The sequence below is a fragment of the Oncorhynchus mykiss genome, chromosome 23, assembly GCF_057628025.1.
Source record: "Oncorhynchus mykiss isolate SJ-2025 chromosome 23, ASM5762802v1, whole genome shotgun sequence".
Lineage (NCBI taxonomy): Eukaryota > Metazoa > Chordata > Actinopteri > Salmoniformes > Salmonidae > Oncorhynchus > Oncorhynchus mykiss.
The window spans coordinates 36,988,425-37,006,063 of record NC_143044.1 but is presented as its reverse complement, the minus strand read 5'-3'; the positions used below and the strand labels follow the sequence as shown (position 1 = coordinate 37,006,063).

Here is a 17,639-nt window from a genome sequence, read left to right as displayed (position 1 = left end):
TAAATCCCATGAACATCATGGAAATATGCAAATGATAGACAACCGAAGTGGAACTGATTCACATCACATCGTTTGATTGGGGGTCTTTTAACAGTCGGACACAATCACAAGAAGAAAAACATTTCGAGCAGGCTATGAGTAGCTTTGTTGTCTGCTCCTATACTGTACTGTCAGCCTGCTAACTATATTAATTATTATTTTTGGGAGTTTTTTTTTGTACTTTTACTCAAATGAATAAACCTACGCTGACGATGGCTTCCAGGAATTTACCAGGAATTAAATGACAGCTGAAGCTGGTGCGCAAATCGCAGTGTCATTAGCGCACTGCTTGATAAATTAGCTAGCAAATTGAATTCTGAATTTTTTCGTTGACATTACAATTAGAATGTGAATAAGTGTGCGGTAGTTTAGCTATAAACGAACTCTTACAATCGCGGATGGTGGCGTTCTAGCTAGCGAAGTGCGTTAGCCTAAATTCGAGAGCAGTCCAATGTCAACACATTAACGACGTCCCCTTGGCATTACATCAACAACAATTGGTCGATCGAGGGTGTTGCGAAATGGCAATCTTAAAAAAGTAGTGTTTCTTCACCCAGAGATAACAATTAAGAATTTTAAACTTTGGCCAGTTAGCTAGCTGTTCACTTTTACTTGCTAGATAGGGAGATTTCTCTCTGTCAAGATGCCTGGAATGGTAGCGTTTGGCCGGCGATGGGGAATTGCGAGCGACGATCTGGTCTTCCCCGGCTCATTTGAGCTGTTCGTCAGGGTTCTATGGTAAGTGTTGTTGCCACACAATTACATTTGTCCTATCAAAAGGGAGCTCGACATTAACGGTACGATATTTAAACGGAGGGATGATTCACAAGTGTTGTCATATAGCACGTGCAGTATTAAAGACTGCTGTCAGTCATTGCTACCTCGATCCCACACTGTAGCAACTAGCAAGGCAGCAGCTGAAGGCCTATTCTCTCTTCTTGGTTTGTATTTATTTTATTAGAAAATTATGAAAGCAAGAAAAACAATGTTATCCTCCTTGCTGTGCCAAACCCACAACCTCACCCTTCCAAAGGTTGCCGCAGTGACCTCTGCTGGTATTGCATAGATTTTTTTAATGATCTAATAAAATCAATATGTACCCCTGCCCTACAGGTGGATAGGGACACTGGCACTGTACACTCTCCATGAGGGGAAGTTTGACTGTTCTGGTGGGAGAGTTCTACACAGCTACCTGGTGGTTTTACTCATCCTGTTGGCTTTCATCATCCTGTCTCTATGTGCCATTGTCTACGTCAGCGCTCAAGGTGAATCCGGCACACTTTTACTGTTATGATATGATGAGGAATTTACATTAATTATCCACAGAGTTTAGAATTGGTGTTATATGTCAAATTTTTTGTTGTTGAACATTCATAATAATATATTAAAAAGAAACAGGTCTGTTTATCATAACATATATCGTCAACATGGAACTCATCTCTGATTGCTTTGTTTCCCTAGGGACGATCACTAACCCAGGCCCGCGGCGCTCCATCCCAGTGCTGGTGTACGTGCGGGCGATGCTGTACGTCCCTGAGCTAATTTGGGCCATCCTGGGGGCCATCTGGGTGTCTGATGACAGCCAGGGCTGTCAGCCTGCTGAGGTAGGGGCCGTCATCGCTGCAGTGGTCGCCAGGTGGGTTGGAAGAACTCATTTTTTCCCCTCAATGTATACTGTGGTATGTTTATGTGTGGTTAAGGCAACACATATAGGCCTACATGCCCCATGAATACACATTGTCAGTTTACATGATGTGAAACATTCTCCTGTCTCCCTCCCTGGCAGTTGGATTCTGCTGCTGTCCACAGGGGTGGGGGTGCTGTTTGTGTTCGACCCGCTAGGCAGCACCCATCCTGGGCCTCAGTCACAGGAGCTGCTGGGAGTAAGGGACCTGGAGAGCAGTCAAGGCTCACAGCTCCTGTCCACTGCCCGCTCCGTGGCTGTCAGGGTGTGGGAGAGCAGGCTGAGGCTCCTCTGCTGCTGCCTGCCTCGGGATGAGAGCCACAGAGCTGCGTTCTCCAGCATAGCTCAGCTTGTCAGTGGATTTTTCTCGGTGAGTAAAGGAAACAGGGTGTGTGTACGTGCATGCACATCTTGTTCATTTTTTAACTTTGTGTAATTCTAGGATACAGACCTGGTTCCCAGTGACATCGCAGCAGGTTTGGCTCTGCTACACCAGGAGCAGGATAAGATGGAGCAGTGTAGAGATCCAGACGAGGCCCTATCTCACAGCCCCTCATCACCTATCGTAAGTACTGGAGTCAGTCAATTAATCAGTGAGACTGTCAATCAATCAATCAGTTGCCTTGGTGTGTGTGTTTTCCGTAGGCAGAAGATCTTGAGGCAGAGCTGGAGAAGGCAACCCACTGTATGCAATTTGCTGTAGCTGCATATGGCTGGCCCATGTATGTCTACTCCAACCCTCTCACCGGAGCCTGCAGACTCAGCAGGGACTGGTAAGACTGTGGCACCTCTAATTTAATGTGCTCATCCTTAATGATTTTTGAGCTGGGATGTGAAAGTAATTTGTCCTACATATTTGTTAACAGCAATATCAAGGACAGTGGACATCAGTGTATTAAGTAACTACATGAACAAAAACACAAGCACACAAGTACTGTAAACACACACCGTGGCAAGAAAAAGTATGTGAACCCTTTGGAATTACCTGGATTTCTGAATTAATTGGCCATTCAATTTTTATCTAACCTTCATCTGGCACAACAATAGTCAAACACAGTGTGTTTAGCTGGAAAGGGTTACAAAAGTATCTTTAAAAGCCTTGATGTTCATCAGTCCACAGTAAGACAAATTGTCTATAAATTGAGAAAGTTCGGCACTGTTGCTACTCTCCCTAGGAGTGGCCGTCCTGCAAAGATGACTGCAAGAGCACAGTGCAGAATGCGCAATGAGGTTAAGAATAATCCTAGAGTGTCAGCTAAAGATTTACAGAAATCTCTGGAACATGCTAACATCTCTATTGACGAGTGTACGGTACGTAAAATACTAAACAAGAATGGTGTTCATGGGAGGACACCACGGAAGAAGCCAGTGCTGTCCAAAAAAAACATTGCTGCACATCTTAAGTTCGCAAAAGAGTACCTGGATGTTCCACAGTGCTACTGGCAAAATATTCTGGGGACAGATGAAACTACAGTTGAGTTGTTTGGAAGGAACACACAACACAATATGTGGAGAAAAAAAGGCACAGCACACCGACATCAAAACCTCATCCCATCTGTAAAGTTTGGTGGAGGGAGCCTAGACAGCTTGCTATCATCGACCAAAAAAATTAATTCCCATGTTTATCAAAGCCTTACATTCTCCTGAAAAATGTCAACCAACGTTGGGTGATGCAACAGGACAACGACCCAAAACACACAAGTAAATCAACAACAGATTGGCTTCAACAGAAGAAAATACACCTTCTGGAGTGGCCTAACCTCAACCCAATTGAGATGCTGTGGCATGACCTCGAGAGCAGTTTACACCAGACATCCCAAGAATATAGCTGAACTGAAATAGTTTTGGAAAGACGAATGGTCCAAAATTCCTCCTGACCGTTGTGCAGGTCTGATCTGTTACTACAGAAAACATTTGGTTGAGGTTATTGCTGCAAAGGAGGCTCAACCAGTTATTAAATCTAAAGGTTCACATACTTGTTCTCACCCTGCACTGTGAATGTTTACACGGTGTGTTCAATAAAGCCATGAAAACGTATAATTGTTTGTGTTATTAGTTTAAGCAGACTGTTTGTCTATTGTTGTGACTTAGATGAAGATCAGATCAAATTTTATGACCAATTTATGCAGAAATCCAGTTATTTCCAAAGGGTTCACATACCTTTTCTTGCCACTATGTACTGTAAACACATATATGCCCATATACTGTATGTTTCAGCTGTAAGACCCAGTCTGCTGAGTATGACATTGTCGGAGGAGACAATATGGGCTGCCATTTCTCCTCCGTCCTCCACAGCACCGGCCTACAGTACAGAGACTTCATCTACGTTAGCTTTCACAACCAGGTACTTCGACTCAGGGCAAATCTCAAGTGAGATCCTATTCCCCCATTAGTGTGCTGCCCGTTGGCCAGTGTTGAATTCTCTAGTTCTGATAAATATAACTCTGTCTGTTCCAGATCTATGAGATTCCGTTCTTTGTGGCTCTGGACCATAAGAGAGCGGCAGTACTGGTGGCTATCAGAGGAACACTGTCACTACGGGTGAGACTTCTCATCACTCTAAACCTCCTGTCTATCCATCTCAATCTTTCACTAGTTAATGTACATTTCTGTGTAGGATTTGCTGACTGACCTGTCTGCAGACTGTGAGAACCTTCCAGTAGAGGGAGTGTCAGGAGCATGCTATGCTCACAAGGTGGGTGGAATAATCACATTACATTTTAGTCAGCTCTCACCCAGAATGACTTACACTTGTGAGTGGGAATTGAACCCACAACCCTAGTACTGCAAGCGGGGCCACGGGACCAAACTTAACTTCTATTGAGCTTTAATTTCTTAGAATTTCTATCAAATCATAACTCATCTACGAAGGGAGGTATTGGTAGACATGAGCTGGCTGTAACCTCTTATGTTCCACAGGGCATGTCTCAGGCAGCCAGCTACATCTGTAAGAAACTCCTCAACGACGGCATTCTAAACCAGGCTTTCACCATCGCGCCTGTAAGAACCCTCACCTTTCCTCTCTCAGATAAAGTAAATTAGTTGTATGTAACCCTAAAATCACCAACTGTGTGTGTTTGTGTTTTTTCAGGAGTACAAGCTAGTCATCACAGGCCACAGTCTTGGAGGGGGTACAGCCTCTCTCCTGGCCATTCTATTACGGAGCTCCTTTCCCACCCTGCAGTGTTATGCCTTCTCTCCACCAGGGGGACTCATGAGGTAACAAGTTCAACACACATCAAAATAATGCATGTTTAGCATTACATCAAGTGTTGATTTAACTTGGTGTAATGTACATAGTATTAGATTGATTTCCCTCTGTGCTCTCTCTGCAGTAAAGCCCTGGCTGATTTCTCCAAGGAGTTTGTAGTGTCTGTGGTGCTGGGGAAGGACTTGGTGCCAAGGTGAGGAGGAGAGGAGCCCTCCTCAACCCATCCCTCTGGTTATGGAGACCCTCTGTGCTCCCATGTTTATCTCAAACAAACTGTGTTTTATTAATGAGTTTCTGTTATGAGTTTCTCACTATTACACATTATTAGGGGCGGCAGGTAGCCTAGTGGTTAGAGCGTTGGACTAGTAACCGATAGGTTGCAAGATCGAATCCCTGAGGTAAAAATTTGTCATTCTGCCCCTGAACAAGGCAGTTGACCCACTGTTCCTAGGCCGTCATTGAAAATAAGAATTTGTTCTTAACTGACTTGCCTAGTTAAATAAAGGTAAAAAAATATATATAATAATTATACTAGTACACACAGTGGACCAGGATAGGGACTGGGAAACACTTGTTCCTTGTGTGCATGTAATAATAATAATAATAATTATAATAATAAAATGGGCCATTTAGCATACTTTTTATGGATGGGTGGCCCCGGAAATCGAACCCACAACCCGTCTACTGACGGATCTACAGAGGACCATGCTCTACTGAGGACAGAGGACCAATCTAGAATTGGCTTCCTATTTCGCAACAAAGCCTTCGATTTCCGGGGCCACCCATCCATAAAAAGTATGCTAAATGGCCCATATTATTATTATTATCATGCTGCCAAACTTACCCTCGTAAAACTGATTATCCTACCAATCCTTGACTTCAGCGATTTCATTTACAAATTAACCTCCAACACTCTACTGCAAATTGGATGCAGTGTCATCCGTTTTGTCGCCAAAGCCCCATATACTACCCACCACTGTGACCATGCTCTCGTTGGCTGGTTCTCGCTACATATTCGTCACCAAACCCACTGGCTCCAGGTCATCTATAAGTCTTTGCTAGGTAAAGCTCTTCATTATGGTCACCATAGCAACACCCACCCGTAGCACTCGCTCCAGCAGGTATATTTCACTGGTCATCCCCAAAGCCAACACCTCCTTTGGCCGCCTTTCCTTCCAGTTCTCTGCTGCCAATGACTGCCAATGACTGGAACGAATTGCAAAAATCTCTGAAGTTGGAGACTTATCTCCCTCACTAACTTTAAGCGTCAGCTGTCAGAGCAGCTTACCGATCACCGCAGCTGTACCCAGCCCATCTGTAAATAGCCCATCCAACCAACTACCTACCTCATCCCCGTTTTTGTTTTTCTGCTCTTTTGCACACCAGTATTTCTACTTGCACATCCTCATTTGCACTTATCACTCCAGTGTAAATTGCTAAATGGTAATACTATTTGCCTATTTATTGCCTTACCTCCTTACTTCATTTGCACATACTGTATACATATTTTTCAATTGTGTTATTGACTGTATGTTTGTTTATCCCATGTTGTTTTTGTCGCACTGCTTTGATTTATGTTGGTCAGCTGGCAGTTGTAAATGAGAACTTGTTCTCAACTGGCCTACCTGGTTAAATAAAATGTTTTAAGAAAATGGCCTACTGACTGAGCTGCAGAGGACCATGCTCTACCGACTGAGCTGGAGAGGAAAATGCTCTACCGAGTGTCAGTGTGTCGATTCCAGTGGAAACTCCTGATTTCTGAGTCTGAATGTGAAAGGGCTATGGTGTACAATGGAGACGATATATTTAGGATCTGTCCCCTTGTTACAGGCACACAGAAAATGACAGCAACTCCACCGCCCTCTCAAACAATTTTTTGTCTTGAGTTAGCGTTCATGTGCTTGTTCTGTGTTTTGTTGAAAGGCTGCACATATTTCATTTTCCCCCTCTCCATCTCTCAGGTTGAGTTATCCCAACATGGAGGACTTGAAGAGGAGAATACTAAAAATGGTTTCTAATTGCAATAAGCCCAAGGTGAGAACATTATCATTCAAATCCAAAATGAAGTTTATTATGAGTAAAATGATATGGGCAGAATCGTAACTATGGAGAGGGACCTTTATGATTTCTGATGACTTCTTCCTCTTCCTTCTCCTTTTCTCTCTTCCACTCCCTCTCAGTACCGTATCCTGCTCCAGGGCTGTTGGTATGAGTTGTTTGGGGGAGAGCCTGATGACTTCCCTACTGAGATGGACAACAGACGGAAGGAGGAGCTTAACCAACCGCTTTTGGGGGAGGAGTCACTGCTGATTCGCAGCTCATCATCCTATCAAGGCCTGGCTTCCGAGGAGTCACCTGTACACGGCTCCCACCTGCCACTTTACTTACCGGGACGTATACTGCACATTACAGAGGATGGGCCGGCACGGAGGTGTGTATGAGGCACACACACACACAAAGTTAACTTTTTTTACAACCAGATCTGTATTTAGGATTTTATAGAAGTGTTCAGACACTTTTTGCGATGTCACTTGTTTTTGAGAAACTTACTCCACCCGGTGAGACTTTCTCGTTCTGCAGTATGGGAGCTTGAACAAAACATGAACAAATGCTCCAAAAACACCCAAATAAATCATTTTAGAAACAGAAACACTTTCAGTATAGTGATGCGGGTCTTTTAGATGTTGTACACATGAAATTGTGTAATTCCGACTTTTTCTGCAACATTATGTTCCATTTTGTTGCGACTTGAGCGATACCTCTCCCTCCATTCTCCACGCAGCCTACACAGAGCATGGAACACCTGGATAGGGGAAACTACTCAAGTCATACAAAATGGAATATAACGTTACTAATCAAGTTCAGAATTACACCATTTTGGTTGTAAAAAAAAAAAGATGAAGAACCTTTCCTTGCATGGAGTCTTTAATGTTATTTTGAAGTCATCACTTTGTCTTAATAAATCACTGTTTATTTATTGAAAATAACTTTTGGATCATTTATTTCCCTGAGCCTCCTTTGTTTCTTGAAATGCGCAGGCTGATCGTGTGGGCATTATGAAACAAATTTGAAGATACAGTTGAAGTCGGAAGTTACATACACTTAGGTTGGAGTCATTAAAACTAGTTTTTCAACCACTCCACAAATGTCTTGTTAACAAACTACAATTTTGGCAAGTCGGTTAGGACAGCTACTAAGTGCTTGACACAAGTAATTTTTCCAACAATTGTTTACAGACAGATTATTTCACTTATAATTCACTGTATCACAATTCCAGTGGGTCAGAAGTTTACATAGACTAAGTTGACTGTGCCTTTAAACAGCTTGGAAAATTCCAGAGAATTCTGTCATGACTTTAGAAGCTTCTCATAGGCTAATTGACTTCATTTGAGTCAATTGGAGGTGTACCTGTGGATGTATTTCAACGCCTAACTTCAAACTCAGTGCCTATTTGATTGACATCATGGGAAAATCAAAATAAATCAGCCAAAACCACAGGGGAAAAAATGGTGGACCTTCACAAGTCTGGTTCATCCTTGAGAGCAATTTCCAAATGCCTGAAGGTACCATGTTCATCTGTACAAACACCATGGGACCAGGGCAGCCGTCATACCGCTCAGGAAGGAGACGCGTTCTGTCTTCTAGAGATGAATGTACTTTGGTGTGAAAAGTGCAAATCAATCCCAGAACAACAGCAAAGGACCTTGTGACGATGCTGGAGTAAACGGGTACAAAAGTATCTATAACCACAGTATAACAAGTCCTATATCGACATGACCTGAAAGGCTGCTCAGCAAGGAAGAAGCCACTGCTCCAAAACTGCCATTAAAAAAGCCAGACTACAGTTTGCAACTGCACATGGAGACAAAGATCATACTTTTTGGAGAAATTTCCTCTGGTCTGATTAAACAAAACTAGGACTGTTTTGCCATAATGACCATCGTTATGTTTGGAGGACTGGTGCTGCAGGAGGGACTGGTGCACTTCACAAAATAGATGGCATCATGGGGGAGGAAATTGATGTGGATATATTGAAGCAACATCTCAAGACATCAGTCAGGAAGTTAAAGCTTGTTCGCAAATGGGTCTTCCAAATGGACAATGACCCCAAGCATACTTCCAAAGTTGTGGCAAAACGGCTTAAGGACAACAAAGTCAAGGTATTGGAGTGGCCATCACAAAGCCCTGACCTCAATCCTATAGAAAATATGTTGGCAGAACTGAAAAAGCGTGTGCGTGCAAGGAGGCCTACAAACCCGACTTGGTTACACCAGCTCTATCAGGAGGAATGGGCTAAAATTCACCCAACTTATTGTGGGAGGCTACCCAAAACGTTTGACCCAAGTTAAACAATTTAAAGGCAATGCTACCAAATACTAATTGAGTGTATGTAAACTCCTGACCCACTGGGAATGTGAGAAAGCTGAAATAAATCACTCTATACTATTAATCTGACATTACACATTCTTAAAATAAAGTGGTGATCCGAACTGACCTAAGACAGGGAATTTTTACTTGGATTAAATGTCAGGAATTGTGAAAAACTGAGTTTAAATGTTTTTGGCTAAGGTGTAGGTAAATGTCTGACTTCAACTGTATTTACAAACACAGCCCTGATTGACTGATAGGATGGTTTCGAGCCTATCCCCTTACCCAGATGAATAGTCATGGTCTATTATAATCAGACCACATTGTGACACACACATTCCAGGATTTTTTTTTCAATCAGCTCTTACATAAAAAGGGCATTATCATTTTCACAAAGTTTTTTTGACCTCCGTGTGGAAATATGTAGAAGGAAAAACAACAGGAAAATCATGTTAACTACACTGTCCCTTTAAGTACATTATATCCATGTCTGCCTTTGTCATTGACCAAAGTCCTCCACTTTTTCTTACCCTTCCTTCCTCCTAGGTCCTGTTTTTCCCAAGTGCGTTACCGGGTGGAGTGGTCCAGTGAAACGGTGTTCCGTAGTGTTCTCATCAGTCCCAGGATGATGGCCGACCACATGCCTGACGCTGTGCTCCTGTCGCTTCGCAGTCTGACACAGGACAGGCCCTTCAACCTCTGCCCCTCGTCGCTTAGCAACAGCCACCTCAACGTCATCTGATTCACACCTGGACAGGACAAGCCTGACTGTCTTTCGCTAGTCTGACCCCATTCTGTCCCCAGTCCTTCTGTTCCAGTCCTGTTTCTTCCTTTCCCCTGTCTATAATCCCCCAGCTTCTGTCCCTGTTTTGTCGCCACCCCATGAGGGGTTCCTCAACAGCCAAGTCAAAGGGGCAAGACAATTAGACTCATCAATAAAAGGAATGTGCAGGACTTTCTTTCTCACTATAACTTTGGAAAGGGAGTTGCAATTTGATTATTTATTTGTAGTCATCATTTGTTGCCAATTCATTGGTTATTGCTTTCTTCTTTTGAGTAATTCCATGAAAAACTGTCATTGTGTCGTTAACATCAAATGCGCTTTGTGTACATAGTTAGATATTATTGCAGTGTAACTATAATTCCAAAAGTGTACATTCAGATTTTATTTTGACTATTTTTTTAGGTTGCTGGTTTTGAAGAGATTATTTGTTGATTGTTTAAAAGTGGTTTGTCTTTGTCCTGTGCTGAATGTCTGAGATTTGAGGAAGAAATTGTCCTGGACCACAGATCTACGATCAGATTATCCTCCCCCTAACCATTAGGGTGATGAACAATATCTGACCCTGTATATGTGGTTGGGGAAAACTTCTACCTCAAAGATCAGGGTGAATAGTGCCTATGCATCACATAATAAGTCTCACCAATACTCTCGATGCTTGACCAGTGTTCTGTTTTGCTCCATGTATGCAGAATGAGTAGTGCATGAAACAAATAAGTTAATTTGCATGAAAACAACTTCTGGGTGATATGAGGTAACCTAAATTACTCCAGTTTCATAACACATTTTCTGTTAACTTGCTATTTACATATTATTACATCATCAGGTAATTCAACATTGATAACAGAAAGTCACAGTAATGTAGTAGTTTACATCCTGAATTGTGTATTATTTCGTTTGACGACACAAATAAAAGCATGTCATGTTTCTGTAGTTATTTTTGTTTCTGGAGGCAGCTTACATTATTTATCAAACATTTGAAAAGTCCAGAAGCAGCTTTTTTAGACTACCTGTTAAAACAGTACATTGATGAAGCATATTGAATAAAGCTGGCCAATTACAGATATGACCAATATTGATGGGAATGAAAACTGGCACAAATTACAAAATGTTTCCAAAATATCAAAAATTATTACATTTTCTCCCCTCAAACCCCAGCCCGCTTTTAGCATGTGACGTCACCATGACCGGAGCCAGTCAACAACACAGAAGCTCATCTGTTGGGAAGTCGGGAAGGTAACTAAGAAGCGGAGCCAAGTAGCAACCGAGACACTTTTCTATTTAGCCCCCTTGTAAAGTAAACTGTCCATATGAGAAAGGGACCGCAACTTGTTGAAAGTCGTTCATTGTACTATTGTTTATTTTCTCCGTAGCTAATGGTAACTCGGTTAGATTTTAAGGACACTATTTGGTCTCGCTGCACCACAGAAATATAATTGGGTTGCTGCTGGCAGGCTTTCTTTCACAATTAGCGTAACGTTTTCCTCGGCTACTGTTAGCCCGCTAGCTGGCGAGAAGAGAGGAGGACAAGAAAATGGAGTTGGACGATGGAGTTCTTTACCAGGACGACTCTGGCAGTTCGGCGATGATGTCTGAACGGGTTTCGGGTCTGGCGAGCTCAATTTACCGAGAGTTTGAACGGTTGATCTGTCAGTACGACGAGGACGTTGTGAAAGAACTCATGCCGCTCGTCGTCGCAGTGTTGGAGAACTTGGACGCGGTGTTCGCGGACAACCAGGAGCACGAAGTCGAGTTGGAGCTTCTGAAAGAGGACAACGAACAACTTGTTACCCAGTATGAACGGGAGAAATCGCTCAGAAAATCTACAGAAGAGGTGGGTTTGAGTCCTCGACTGTCAAAGAGGGAAAATAAGGACAAGTTAGTTGATGGGAAAAGCTTTGCATGCTTCCAACTGCTAGATCACTAAAGGTAGCTTTGACAGTTCAAGCACAAGTAATATACCACAACAAGCAGCACATACATACTGTACCCAATACTGTAGCTAGTAAGTTTTCCAATTTGAGATAACTCTCAGCTAGCAGTGCATGTTTCTTAGGAGAACTTGCGAACCGTTTGCTAGCTACATATATACGCTTGTTTGTTAGCTTTAATCCCCTAATATGCTAGCATGCATGCAAACTATGGCAATGTTGGTAGCCTGTAGGCTAACCTTAAAGCTATAGCAGTCTGACGCCAGGATGATAATGTCATCTGGCTGCAACAGCTGATACATATGCCTCATTTAGCACTGTTGCAAATATTATGGCAGGTGACACATTACTGTACTTAAATAATCTACACTATACGAATGCAGCTCCACCCAAGGAGAATGACATGTTTCTCAAATAATGGGTTAGGACGGAGTGGTGGGTCTCGGTTGACTCCTTTTAGGTCACAGCTCCAGATAGCTGTAAGCAGGGTTGCCAGGTCTTGCAAAAATGTGTAGCCCAATGACACCTCAAACGGCTCACATGGCCGGGAAAACTAGGCCAACATTATTTTTCTGCAGCAAAAGACTGGTATCATTTATCCAAGAAACCCTTTTTCGATAATGCTATGAGCGAATTAGGAAGGAATATCGATGTAACGACGTAAGCTAAGAAGCAAAATGTAGTTTTCCTTTAAAATAATAATTACAGTGAGTTTAAGAATGTCAGAAGAGAAACTATAATTTGTCCATATTAGATCATTTTCCATCAATGCTTGTCGATTAACTTGTTTTGACTTCTATGATTAAGCAATAAGGCCCGAGGAGGTGTGGTATTTGGCCAATAATACCACTGCTGAGGACTGTTCTTAGGACACAGCCCTTAGCCCTGGTATATTGGCCATATACCACAAACCACTGCCTTATTGCTATTATAAACTGGTTACCAACGTAATTAAAACAGTAAAGGTCATTTTTTGTCATACTCGTGGTACATGGTCTGATATACCATGGCGTTCAACCAATCAGCATTCAGGGCTCAGACTACCCAGCTTATAATTGTAAATAAATCCAGTTTGCATGTACATAACTATAGATACATTCTACAGGAGAGTTTGAGTGATAAAAGTTGGACAGACATAAAAAATGAATCTTTGGCGATTTTCTGGCAATTGTGCTGTTATTATGTGCCAGATGTTAAGACTACAAACTGTTATAAATTGCCTATTTGCGAGTGATGCATTTCAATAGGCATAGGCTGGCTACTGACTAAAATCTGAGGTAATAATTGCAATTCAACTTTGCCGAGCTATATGCAGGTAGCCTATGGCCACTGATATCCCAGTATCTAATTTTAGGGAAATTTGTATTTATTTATTCGTTATTTTACCAGGTAAGTTGACTGAGAACACGTTCTCATTTGCAGCAACGACCTGGGGAATAGTTACAGGGGATGAATGAGCCAATTGTAAACTGGGAGTTATTAGGTGACTGATGGTTTGAGAGCCAGATTGGGAATTTAGCCAGGACACCGGGGTTAACACCCTTACTCTTACGATAAGTGCCATGGGATCTTTAATGACCTCAGAGAGTCAGGACATCCGTTTAACGTCCCAGCCGAAAGATGGCACCCTACACAGGGTAGTGTCCCCAATCACTGCTCTGGGGCATTGGGATATTTTTTTAGACCAGAGGAAAGAGTGCCTCTTACTGGCCCTCCAACACCACTTCCAGCAGCATCTGGTCTCCCATCCAGGAACTGACCAGTACCAACCCTGCTTAGCGTCAGAAGCAAGGCAAGGCAGCAGTGGTATGCAGGGTGGTATGCTGCTGGCAACAACAAAAAAAAGTCCACAATGAAACTGTGGAGGATGATATATTTGCGATAGAGCTATGACCATGATTACAATTGATTACTTCCAAATGAATTTAACATAGCCATTAATAATATCATAATAACACAAGGCTACAACAACAAACTGAAGTTATAAGCTATTTATTAAATCTGTTTGCCAGTTCTGATAGGTTACACAAGTGGCACAAATTGATTTTCAATGACTCCAGTGATATTGTAATTTCAACATATTTATTGTACCAAATTGTAGGCTACAGTAGCCTACAATGGCATATACATTAATAGCCTACTTGATGGCCAACAGATGAAAAACTATCATTCTCCATATTTAATGTCAGTTTTTGTACTTTTTTCCCCATAACAGAAGCATGTAATATAACTTCAATTTCAAATTTTACTCGTGCATGACTCAAGACCCAAGAACTGAGCATGCATAAAACCCTATGCTTGATGTGATTTTTCATAATAAATGTTGACGTTAGAATGCAGTTTATTTATACCACCTCTGAGTGAATTTATCTAAAGCACTCTAGTGCGCCTAAAGTATTTTTCCAGTGCTTTGTTGCCGTTATATCAGTTCTTACGCTTTAATATGTTTTATGGAAAGAGATTTGGAAATAAGTGTCTCCACAATGACCAATGTAAATAGCCTACCTACAACTGGTAAGAAGTTGCCATGACTTGTGCGAGTGATGCTCTAGCTCTGTGAATCAGTTGTCCGCTGCAGCAGTCTCAACCAGTGCTCTCAACACTCACTCAGTAACAGCCTACCTCACTGCCTGATAGTCAGCAGCATCAGGTTATATTATTATTATTTTTTAAAGAGAAATGCCATGGCGGCCGCAGTGCAATTTAGAAGTATCCCAAAAACCCGCAACATCGTTTTGAAAGTAGCCCAATTTCGCAAGGGAACCGCATACATGGCAATCCTGGCTGTAAGTATGGCTAGGTTCGAGCTTTCTGGCTAGAGACATTTATCTGGTTGACTTGCTACTCTCTTTCCCTTTCATACACAAACCAAAATCCCACTAATTTACTATGCCCAGTTTTTATACAAGCTTTTTTGTATATCTGAAAGTGGTAATGTGTAAAATCCATGGAAAATGAAGTCACCTATACCCATTTCAGACAGAAGATGTTACATTATGTGTAAAAAATAAATAAAAAATAAAAATAATAAATAGATAAAGCAATGTTTATGACCCCATTTCAAGCAGCCCCTTATTTATCACTTTGTTGCAGGTGTAGCAAGATGGCGCTGAAAGATAGGGCAGCCATTCTTCTTGCTCCATGAACAACTTTGCAGTATTTTTTTATTTTTTTTGTGTTATTTCTTATATTACTAGCTCAAATGTTTTGTGTTATTACATACAACCGTAAATAACTTTTGGATATCAGAGCGGCGGTAACTCACTAGCATTATGACCAGGAATAGGACTTTCCCGAATTGGATCCTTTGTTTGTACCCCTCAGGGCAATTGAACTTATTCCAGAGGCTGCTCCAAAACACCGCTGGCGGAGAAGAGGTATTCGTAGTGGACTCCTAGTCCGACTCAGGTGGCGCACACACCACCCACGGCTTCCGAGTATATTACTCGCTAATGTTCAGTCTCTGGATAATAAAGTAGATGAGCTCAGGTCGAGGATTTCCTTCCAGAGAGACATCAGGGATTGTAACATATTCTGTTGAGAGCATCCTGTCGGGCTGTATCACCGTCTGGGATGGTAACTGCACCGCCCGCAATCGCAGGGCTCTCCAGAGGGTGGTGCGGTCTGCCCAACGCATCACCTGGGGGCAAACTACCAGCCCTCCAGGACACCTGCAGCACCCGATGTCACAGGAATGCCAGAAAGATCATCAAGGACAACAACCACCCGACCAACTGCCTTTTCACCCACGCTACCATCCAGAAGGCAAGGTCAGTACAGGTGCATCAAAGCTGGGACCGAGAGACTGAAAGGAGCAGTTTATCTCAAGGCCATCAGACTGTTAAATAGCCATCACTTGGACCTAAGAGGCTGCTGCCCTATATACATCGACTTGAAATCACTGGCCACTTTAATAATTGGAACACTAGTCACTTTAATAATGTTTACATATTTTGCACTACTCATATGTGTATATACTGTATTATATTCTACTGTATTTTAGTCTATGCCGCTTCGACGTTGCTCGTCCAAATATTTATATATTCTTAATTCCATTCCTTTACTTTAAATGTGTGTGTACTGTTAGGAAATTGTTAGATATTACTGCACTGTTGGCTCTAGAAACTCAAGCATTTCGGCTGTTTGAAATGAGGTCATATAAACCTTGCCTTATATATGTTGACAGAGAAGATGTACTATATTACGTCATTCCCCTTAGGTGGAGCTCCATTTGTATGGTGTAAATTACTGAAGTACAGTAATGTTGTCACAACCATAATATTATGTGTAACCTTGTCATCAGCTGTTGCATCCAGATGACATATCTGCCTAGCTTCAGACTGCTCTCTTCCGCTCTATCCTGCTGCAACTGAACAGTTATTTGTTCTGCCACCAACGCATTATGCAGTCTACCTACCAGACTACTCTCTTTCTGTCCCCCTGTTGCTCTCTTTCTCTCTCGGTTCTCTGCCTTTCACCCACTAGGCTATCCATATGTTCTCTATCTATAATCACGCTGTTCTAGAGTGGTTGTATTTCACCCCTCCTAACCCCCCTCTGTGTCGTTGAACTCTCTTTATTCCCATAACTGCTGTTGTGGAAAGTTTGATCCAAAGATTAAGGCAAAGACTATTCAATGATATAATAGAATAATCTTTAACACAAGCAGCTACAAGGGGAGATCTATCTCTGATTTCACAGGGATGAACTCCAGGAATAAATGGTTACATGTCCCTTATATAGTGGGAGGTGATAATACAATCATATTGTTTACACAACAGTTATTTGAATAAAAGCAGCTCTTCCAGAACACAATGGCTTTTTGTTAGGGTGCAGACTTACCAGGAGTCTATGAAAAGCATAACACAGAACATATCCCTTGAAGTTACAACTGCTCACCCTAAATTCTGCCACCACACAGCCAAAGTGAAAGCTCTTTTCCTCTCCTATAGATGGGTTAATTTACAGGTCAGGTGATCCTTGTTTAGCAGTTGACAGCAGCAATGCTGTATGCTTCACCTGTTTTTAAATGTTTTGCTTTCTCTGAGCATGGTTTTGGAGTCCTCTTTTGTAGTGCTGGTTATGGATTGTGTGTGGTGCTCTGCCCTTCAACTTCATTCACTATTAGTGTTAACTCTGACCACTTAGACAACATTTGAAGGTCACAGTGTAATGTTCCAAATCTGCGACTTATCTCTCACTTTGTCATGTCACAGCATTCTCTGCCGTTAGCCACCAATACTGAGAGCTCTTGTAGTATACTATGTAGGCCTAGTTTTTATTAGACATGTCATGATTTGCACACTAGGTGGGTCTGGCCAGGGACTGTGTGTGTGTGTGTCCCTCCAGTCATTTGCTTTGCACTGATCTTGACGTTCTCCTCAGAGCTGCAGTTCATTGGCATGTGGATCTCGCGAATTACAACAAGAATCGAGATGGTTCGTAATTTTTTAATAAACGGGTAAATTACTTCACAAGCACTTTATAAACAAATAGAAAAAGCATGAGTCCAATGTTAAATTATTTACCAGTGTGATGCCTAGGTGTTTACTTCGAGGTTGAAAACTGTCTGCTTAATTTGCTTTACATACAGGCCTGGCTAACTCAGTCATGTTGTTCGTTAGG

The 17,639-nt window shown here is 42.1% G+C and overlaps 2 protein-coding genes across 4 annotated transcripts in view; both read left to right on the top strand.

Annotated features, from left to right (window-relative positions):
• The first annotated feature begins 37 nt into the window (after positions 1-37).
• On the top strand, positions 38-11,016 carry LOC110502843 (diacylglycerol lipase-beta). The gene is made up of 15 exons (XM_021581174.3): positions 38-777; positions 1,153-1,304; positions 1,501-1,675; positions 1,826-2,093; positions 2,166-2,288; positions 2,369-2,496; positions 3,941-4,067; positions 4,181-4,264; positions 4,341-4,418; positions 4,643-4,723; positions 4,815-4,942; positions 5,059-5,127; positions 6,896-6,968; positions 7,115-7,365; positions 9,849-11,016. The coding sequence occupies exons 1-15, from the start codon at positions 683-685 to the stop codon at positions 10,042-10,044; spliced, it is 2,028 nt and encodes a 675-aa protein (XP_021436849.1). The 5' UTR covers positions 38-682; the 3' UTR covers positions 10,045-11,016.
• Positions 11,017-11,244: 228 nt separating this feature from the next.
• The window catches only part of LOC110502839 (C-Jun-amino-terminal kinase-interacting protein 4), a 55,487-nt gene continuing 49,092 nt past the window's right edge, over positions 11,245-17,639 (top strand). For 2 of the 3 annotated variants that reach the window (XM_090217392.1, XM_090217391.1), the window contains exon 1: positions 11,261-11,917. In XM_090217392.1, the coding sequence (XP_090073518.1) occupies positions 11,618-11,917 (300 nt within the window). In that variant the 5' untranslated portion in view covers positions 11,261-11,617. Of the gene's footprint in view, positions 11,918-17,639 lie in introns of all 3 variants that reach the window. The other variant, XM_021581170.3, reaches the window with a different exon arrangement.

Coding starts and splice junctions, on each gene's coding strand:
- LOC110502843 (XM_021581174.3), top strand. CDS start 683: ATGCCTGGAATGGTAGCGTTTGGCCGGCGATGGGGAATTGCGAGCGAC. Junction 2,497..3,940: donor TGCAGACTCAGCAGGGACTG/GTAAGACTGTGG, acceptor TGTATGTTTCAG/CTGTAAGACCCAGTCTGCTG. Junction 4,419..4,642: donor GAGCATGCTATGCTCACAAG/GTGGGTGGAATA, acceptor TATGTTCCACAG/GGCATGTCTCAGGCAGCCAG.